This window comes from Chelonia mydas, chromosome 8 (assembly GCF_015237465.2).
Source record: "Chelonia mydas isolate rCheMyd1 chromosome 8, rCheMyd1.pri.v2, whole genome shotgun sequence".
NCBI classification, from domain to species: Eukaryota; Metazoa; Chordata; order Testudines; family Cheloniidae; genus Chelonia; species Chelonia mydas.
This window is the reverse complement of record NC_057854.1, coordinates 232,482-241,468: the sequence shown is the minus strand read 5'-3', so window position 1 is coordinate 241,468 and position 8,987 is coordinate 232,482. Positions and strand designations below refer to the sequence as shown.

The 8,987-nt window shown below is 48.0% G+C and overlaps 1 protein-coding gene across 6 annotated transcripts in view; it reads left to right on the top strand.

Moving 5' to 3' along the window:
- Positions 1-8,987, top strand: part of KDM3B (lysine demethylase 3B) — a 131,579-nt gene that overhangs the window by 66,980 nt on the left and 55,612 nt on the right. For all 6 annotated transcript variants that reach the window (XM_043521426.1, XM_007064975.4, XM_037906126.2 and 3 more), the window contains 2 exons: positions 1,017-2,265; positions 2,997-3,198. In XM_043521426.1, coding sequence (XP_043377361.1) covers positions 1,017-2,265; positions 2,997-3,198 — 1,451 coding nt within the window. The remainder of the gene's footprint in view (positions 1-1,016; positions 2,266-2,996; positions 3,199-8,987) is intronic.

Sequence of the window (8,987 nt, the reverse complement as noted above, 5' to 3'; positions counted from 1 at the left end):
CTTCCTAACAATGGGAGGAATCTGGCTGTGGAATAGCCTCCCTAGGAAAGTGGTGGAAACCTCAGTCAGTGCTTGGGACTTCAATAAAATTTAAAAATAAATTGGTCAATGTGGTGTTGTAAGGAATGATCCTCCATTGGGTTGGAGGTGATCTGAATTATCCAATATGAGGCTGGGATAAGCATGCTGTTTTTTAGGTATGATTCTTGTTGGGAAGGTGCTGTTTCTCAGTCAACTGAAGACAGTTAAAAGGTTATGTAACTCTGAAAAAAGAATAAGACTTAAAAAGCATAGCAAAGGCCAATTGAGTACTTGCTTTCCCATAATACATAAAAATGTAGTGAAGATTAAAGATAAATTTAAGCTGATGACAGATACCTATTCCATAATGCATAGTCTAAGACATTTACTATTGCAAGATCCTGGGTAAAAAGTGATTCTTAAGACTTATACTCTGGTTACATTAGCTAGGATAGAATTACAGAGGCTATACATTCTTATAGTGAAACGCATAAATGGATGACGATCTGAGGGCTAGGTGCAATATTGTACCATGAGGAGATATTTCTCAACTAGGTTCATTATGGTGATTTCAGGTTTTCCTCTGAAATATCTAGCACTGGCTGTTCTTGGAGATAAGATTCCAGATTAGGTAGACCATTCATATATCAGTTCTGTGTTCCATAGTGTGACAAGGCATTAATAAAACTTGATTGGTCTTCCCACCCTTAATTTGTAATTGCCATGAGCTGGCTAGTTACAGCTGCAGGGGTCGGGAGCAGCGGCGGAGGGAAATTCCTATTCTGTATTACTTCGGTAGACATTCCTAAATTTTAAGTTTAGAGAAAGCAAGTAATGATTTCTGCTGTGACTTCCCATGGCAGGTATGTGAGAAGCATGTGAAGGATTTGATTGTGTAATTAGTAGCAATGGGCAAAGTTCTGCTGGTTTAGCTACTCAATCATCTTTTTAGAGAAAATCATTTTGTTAGTTAACGCTCTTCAATTTTGTTTCAGAATTCCCGAAATTCACTTCTGACCTCTTCTGGATTTGGAGCGTCTCTCCCAACTGCATCCCAGCCTTTGGGATTTGGGGATGGAAGAAGCCAATCAAATGGAGTATTGTCTCCAGCAAACAAGCCTGTTGGGTTTCCATTTGGCTGTAGCACTGGGCAAGAGACTCAGAAAGACTCTGATCTGTCAAAGAACTTGTTTTTTCAGTGCATGTCCCAGAATCTGCCTTCCAGTAACTATTTCACGGTCATCTCAGAGAGTTTGGCTGAAGAGCCCTCTAGTCGGGACTCGTTCAAGCAGAGTGTGGACAGTCTGGGCTCTGGGATATGTAAAAGTAAATCTCCTCTTGCAGCAGACACTAAACCTGCAGCCCCATCTGGCAGTTCTGTGGACCGGAAGCTGCCGTTGGAGTCTATGCCCACCCTCACTCCAGCCTTTTCACGAAGCCTCTTGAATACTCGACCTGCAGATAATCATGAAAACCTATTTTTACAGCCCCCAAAACTGTCCCGAGAGGAGCCCTCCAATCCTTTCCTGGCATTTGCTGAGAAAGCAGAACTCAGTCCTTTCAGCAGCTTTGCCTCTTCATCTCAGACCATATCTATACCCCCTTCAGCTATGGGTCTAAAGGCTGCTTCTAGCTGGCCAGAATCACACACCTCAACAGACTCTTCTTCTCTAGCTAAGAAGAAAACCTTGTTTATAACAACAGATTCCTCCAAGATGGTTTCTAATGCTCCTAGTTCAGCTGTTGTTGCTGGTGTTCAGAGCCCATCCACTGTGGGGAATGGCCGTTCCAGCTCACCCACTGGTAGCCTGACACAGCCTATTGAGATGCCCACACTCTCCTCCAGCCCAACAGAAGAAAAGCCATCTGTTGGGCCTGGGCAGCAAGACAATCCTCTCCTGAAAACTTTTTCTAATGTGTTTGGCAGGCACCCGCCTGGCTTTTTCTCTTCGCAGGCAGAGTTTGCACAGGAGAACAAAGCCCCCTTTGAAGCTGTGAAAAGGTTTTCTTTAGACGAGCGGAGCATGACATCCAGACAGGACTCAGATTCTAGTACCAACAGTGACCTGTCAGACTTGAGTGATTCTGAGGAGCAGCTGCAGGCCAAGGCTTGTCTAAAGGGAATCCCGGAGCATCTGATTGGCAAGCTTGGCCCCAGTGGAGAGCGGAATGCTGAACTGCTGCTGGGAAAAGGGAAAGGGAAGCAGGCCCCAAAGGGCCGGCCTCGCACAGCTCCCCTGAAAGGTGAAGCGTTCAGGGCAGGGCACGAATACGTGAGAACATGAAGGGATGGGACACTGTTTTTTTGCACTGCACATTTTCTGTATGGCAAACCTTGTGATTTTTTCACCCTGGTATAAATTCTGCATCACTAGCATGGGCACAAAATATTAGTAGTGAAAAAAAGCTTGGAGTTTTTAAAGGATGTGATGATTGATGTAAGAATATCTGCGGGTACATTCACTAGGGAAAAATGGACAAGTTTTGAAAGTTCAGAACACAGTTAACAGGGGTATGCTTCAGAATTAAAGATAACCGTTAATAGACTTTCCCATTGGCATGTTATTCCACAACTGACTGTCTAAGGCAGTTTTACACTTTTTTTTGAAGCATATGGTACTATCCAGTGCTCTGAGAAGAGTAAAAAGTGTTGGAATTGCTTGTAGATGCATTTAGCTAATTTTTCAGCATTTTAAATGGATACATTATTCAGCCAAATTGTTTTTCACATTCTGCATTATTTCTTTCTAAAATACCCATCACTGAAGTGGTGTGGCATGTTTGGGAAGCCTGTTGTAGGCAAAAGTTTCTATCAAAACTAGGGGGAGCAGTCTGCTGTTCAGGGGTAACCCTGGGTTAATTACTCTGGAAGGAATGCACTTTTCAGAGAGGATCTTGGAAAATATGCTTCTTGGAGTTGACCATTTGCTGTTGTTGTTTGACTGATGGGTTCTCATTTTTCCTCTTCAATACAGTTGGCCAGTCTGTGCTGAAAGACATGAGTAAGGTGAGGAAACTGAAGCAGTCAGGAGAGCCGTTCCTCCAGGATGGATCTTGCATCAATGTAGCCCCTCATCTGCACAAGTGTCGAGAGTGTCGTCTGGAGCGGTACCGCAAGTTTAAGGAGCAGGAGCAGGATGACTCAACTGTGGCCTGTCGCTTTTTCCATTTTCGGAGGTGCTGAATCTCTCTCTGCTTCATATGTAATGTTTATACAGCACTTCAAGCTTGTGAAGTGCTAAATATTTTGTTCTTGGACATTTTAACTTGCCTGGGTAGTCTAATGAAGGTTTTGACTATTCCCAAAAACTGTCACCTGGCTGGAGTTCTATCATTGTCCTGCAAGGAGAACAGCTGCCATTGCTGTTATCCCGCTTCAGCTGACTCAAAAGCTACAGCTATATGACACTAACTGGATGGCTTCATGCCAGGTCTGAGGAGACTGAATTTGTTTCCAAAGCTCAGTAAACTTTTACGGCTGGATAGTAAGATCCTGTACTGAAATAACTATTCTTTTCCAGCTTTCTTTAATGAGTTTGGGACAGAGTTAAGATTTTTAGACTAGCTAACAACTAATTGAATTTTGCCAGTTCAAAGCTAATGTTGGAGAAAATATGTAACTGGCCTTAAGAGTAGCTGTGTGTGTCTCCGTGGTACACCAACCACGTGCCCAGTTCCTTAATGGGTGGTATCTCTTGATCCCCTTAACCAGGCCCTCCTGACTGTGTGCTTGCATGGTTTGGAAAAAGATAAGCAGCTAATTTTTAGAGAAATAAAAAGCAGTGACTCCAATGCACAGTATATTACTACAAAATCATCATCTCACATACATTCCACGTACACCATTGTCTGAGCTTTTTCCTTCTGTGCTATCCTTCAGGCCGGCTCTAGCACCCTCTGGTGCCACATGCTCATGTGGCTGTATAAGAGGTGCCGCCATCATGCATCCTCTCAATTCCTTCTTACTGCCCGTGATGGTTGTTGGAATGACCCCTCTTCTTCGGCAAGACTTCTTTTCAGTGGTTTTTGAACTCTGATTCAGTTTGTTAGTTCAAGTACAGTTTTAGTGCATATAGATATTGTAGTTAGCATAAATCGATAATCCCTATCGTTGAGGGACTCTTTTCGCTCCAGGGGCCGGGCATGACCTGGTCCCAGGGCTTCAAACCATGTGCCTCCTGCATCAAACCTGTGCCCATGAGCGACCCACACTCTAGCTGCTTGAAATGCTTGAGAGAAACTCATGTGAGGGCCAAGTGCCAGTTTTGTCAGGACTTTTGGACTGCGCACAAAAAAAGAAATCAAGAAATAAGACTGAAGGCTATCCTAATGGAAGCCGCTCTCGGACCGGCCTCAGAGCCAAGCCGCTTTGATTTGACACTGAGCACTTCAGCCTCACTGTGAAGTGCTTCTCTGGCACTGTGCTCTTCCCAGCGCTGTTAATCTCCAGTGCCAAGGAAGAAGCACAAAAAGCCGCACACCGACAGTGCAGAAGAAGGACAAGCACGGCCATGGCAGCAGTGTGTGACCTGCGTCAGGCAACTCCTTCACCCCCGGTCCCATGGTGGCATTGTTAACTATGCCCACAACATAGAGTCCAGTGCGGGACCCTCCGCTGACACCTGGAAGCCACTGTGGTATCAGCAGTCTGATGGTTCCATCGATCCCTGAGGCCTTTGCAGCAGCCAGGGACTGACTTTTGCTCCTGATTCCCCCAACTCTGATGGGACAGCTGCCGGCCCCAATGTCCATGAGCAGGAAGGAGCATGGATCTTGGAGCTCCTTCCTGGGACTGAGTGCCCTGGGACCTTCTACGGGCAAGCTGGCCCTGATACTGTCATCACGACCATCTCCAGTCCTCGGACCCCCGGGATTGAATGGAGGCAGAGAGGGGTACTACTCCACTGTGGTCACCGAGGGAGGACTTCTGAGTCGGAAGGGGAGCCCTACGTTCAGCCTATGTGCCACCTGACCTTGGCGCGAGTCCGCCTGCCAGCACCTGGCCAACAGGTCAGTGGCCTATGCAGTGGCCATATGGTAACCCTTGGGTGTTTTCCCCTGGTACTGGGTCCTCCCTACCCTTGATCATACTTGGTGATTCCAAGAGAGAGGCTACCGCTCCTTTCCGCTCAGCACCTGACGCCGACCCTGGTATCGATGTTCAGGATATAGTTCCCATGGATGTCATTGAGGCTGAGGAAGAAGTCTCTTCTCCGGTGCAAGTGGCTGCCTTTTCCTCCCCAGATGAGGCTGTCTTGGGGCCGAGTAGCTCACTTCCTCAGGACAACCTCAGGGCCCATCGGGACCTTCTGAAGTGGAAAGCAGCTAACCTGGGGCTGGAGCCTGAGGAGCTTAAGGAATCATCCCACAGCCTTAGGCCTGGTCTACATTGTGGGGGGGGGATCGATCTAAGATGCGCAACTTTAGCTACGAGAATAGCGTAGCTGAAGTTGACGTATCTTAGATCGACTTAGAATCACTTACTTTGTGTCCTCGCGGCGCGGGATCGACGGCCACCGCTCCCCCCGTCAACTCCGCTTCCTCCTCTCGCCCTGGTGGCATTCCAGAGTCGACGGCAGAGCGATCGGGGATCGATTTATCGCGTCTACACTAGACACAATAAATCGATCCCTGATAGATCACTACCCGCCAATCCAGTGGGTAGTGTAGACACGGCCTTATTGACATTCTGGCTGCAGCTGCTCCCTCCAAAATGGCCTTGCTCATTAATGAGATTGTAATGGGTTCGGTCGAGGCCCTGTGGCAAACTCCTTCTCTGTCCCCCACCTCAGAGAGGGCAGAAAAGAAATATTATGTGCCAGCAAGTGGGTACAAGTAGCTATACTCCCACCCCTCAACAGGGTCCCTGGTTGTGTCAGCAGCCAATGACAGGGGCAGCAGGGCCAGTGCTACCCCCAAACAAAAGGATGCAATAAAACTAGAGCTGGTCGGGAGAAAAATGTATTCAAGGGGTAGCCCACAGCTGCGTATCTGGAAATATGACTATAATCTGTGGGATTCCTTAGCCAAGTTTAAAGACACTCTGCTGCAGGACTCAAGGCAGAAATTCTCTGCCCTCTTGGAGGAAGGTAAGAATGTGGCTGGGACATCTCTCCAGGCAGCTCTTGATGCAGCTGACTCAGCAATGGACAATGACCTCTGCTGTCACCATGAGGCAATGCTCTTGGCTCCAGTCCTCAAACTTCCTCATGAGGTCCAACAGTCCACCCGGGATCTCCCCTTTGAAGATTCCTCTTTATTCTCAGAGCAGACAGACACAAGACTTCATGGCCTGAAGGACTCAGGGGCCACTCTCAGGTCCCTGGGCCTCTACACTCCGGCTTCCAGGAAGCACTTCAGGCCCCAACAGCCACCACGTTTCTCGGCTCCACCTCCGAGACAGGAATCCTATAAAAGGAACGGGAGAGGTTAGAAGCAGCATCAACAGCTTCCCTCAACCTCCCAGAAGGGGTCACATAAGTACTTCCCAGTGGGCCCAAGCAGGCCTTTTGAAGGTGTGTCTGAGGGTGCTATACCAGTTCCTGTTTCAGATCCTGTCTGCCCTTTGTTTTCGGACTGTCTATCCAACTTCAGCCCAGCGTGGTCTTGCATAACATGGGACTGCTGGGTGCTAAGTACAGTGACCATCAGCTATACCTTTCAGTTTACATCCACCCCTCCCTCCTACCCTCCATTCCTGTCCCTCTTCAGGGACCCTTCTCACAAGCAACTCCTTGCCCAGGAGGTGCAGCCCCTCCTGTGGATGGGGGCCATGGAGAAGGTTCCTCAAGACTTGAGAGGAAGGTGTTTTACTCCTGATATTTCCTGATCCCAAAGGTCAAGGGGAGCTTTGGCCCATTTTGGACCTGTCACCTCAATAGGTATCTCAAGAAACTGAGGTTCCGCATGGTCTCCTGGGCCTCCATCATTCCTTCCCTGGATCCAGGATACTGATATGCTTCTCTTGATTTAAAGGATGCCTACTTTCACATTTGTATCTTCTGTGGCCACAGAAGATTTCTCAGGTTTATTGTAAACTAATGCCACTACCAATTCACAGCTCTCCCATTCGCTCATCTTCTTAGCGCTGGGCCTTTTGATAAATGAGCAAAAGTCAACTCTTTGTTCCAGTTCAGAGAAGAGAGTTTACTGGGCAGTGCTCGACTCAACCTAAGCCAGAGCCTTCCTTCCGCAGACCCAATTCCAGACTGTCAGATCTTTATATCCAAAGTCATTGTCTCGGTGGCGACATCCCTCACCTCCTACGCAGAGGCGTGGCTAGGCAGCTCTGGTTCCCAGCCGATGGGAGCTGCGGAACCGGTGTTCGGGGCGGAGGCAGCATGCAGATCTGCTTGGCCACGCCTCTTCCTAGGAGCTGAGGGAGGGGGATGTTGCCGCTTTCAGGAAGGTACGGAGCCAGGTAGGGAGCCTGCCAGCCCCGCCACCCCACCAACCCACTCCGTACCGTACCCCCAGCACCAATGGAGGTCCAGGGCTGCTGGCACCCGTGGCGCACCCGGGCTAACACCCCCCGCCCCCCAAGCCCTCCTGGGCCACCCCCATCCCCAGATTTAGTCAGAGGTATGTAATACAAGTCATGGACAGGTTACGGGCCGTGAATCTTTGTTTACTGCCTGTGACCTGTCCATGACTTTTACTAAAAATACCCCTGACTAAGGCTATGTTTTAGTCATCCTGGATCACAAGCTAAATATGAGTCAACAGTGTAACACTGTTGCAAAAAAAAGGTAAACATAATTCTGGGATGTATTAGCAGGAGTTTTGTAAGCAAGACACGAGAAGTAATTCTTCTCTACTCATAGAATCATAGAATATCAGGGTTGGAAGGGACCTCAGGAGGTCATCTAGTCCAACCCCCTGCTCAAAGCAGGACCAATCCCCAATTAAATCATCCCAGCCAGGGCTTTGTCAAGCCTGACCTTAAAAATATCTAAGGAAGGAGATTCCACCACCTTCCTAGGTAACGCATTCCAGTGTTTCACCACCCTCCTAGTGAAAAAGTTTTTCCTAATATCCAACCTAAATCTCCCCCACTGCAACTTGAGACCATTACTTCTTGTTCTGTCATCAGCTACCACTGAGAAGAGTCTAGAGCCATCCTCTTTGGAATCCCCTTTCAGGTAGTTGAAAGCAACTATCAAATCCCCCCTCATTCTTCTCTTCCGTAGACTAAACATCCCCAGTTCCCTCAGCGTCTCCTCATAAGTCATGTGTTCCAGTCCTCTAATCATTTTTGTTGTCCTCCGCTGGACTCTTTTTCCAATTTTTCCACATCCTTCTTGTAGTGTGGGGCCCAAAACTGGACACAGTACTCCAGATGAGGCCTCATGAATGCCGAATAGAGGGGAACGATCACGTCCCTCGATCTGCTGGCAATGCCCCTATATATACATCCCAAAATGCCATTGGCCTTCTTGGCAACAAGGGCACACTGTTGACTCATATCCAGCTTCTCGTCCACTGTAACCCCTAGGTCCCTTTCTGCAGAACTGCTGCCGAGCCATTCGGTCCCTAGTCTGTAGCGGTGCATTGGATTCTTCCGTCTTAAGTGCAGGTCTCTGCACTTGTCCTTGTTGAACCTCATCAGATTTCTTTTGGCCCAAACCTCTAATTTGTCTAGGTCTCTCTGTATCCTATCCCTGCCCTCCAGCATATCTACCTCTCCTCCCAGTTTAGTGTCATCTGCAAACTTGCTGAGGGTGCAATCCACACCATCCTCCAGATCATTTATGAAGATATTGAACAAAACCAGCCCCAGGACCGACCCTTGGGGCACTCCACTTGATACCGGCTGTCAACTAGATATAGAGCCATTGATCACTACCCGTTGAGCCCAACAATCTAGCCAACTTTCTATCCACCTTATAGTCCATTCATCCAGCCCATACTTCTTTAACTTGCTGGCAGGAATACTGTGGGAGACCGTGTCAAAAGCTTTGCTAAAG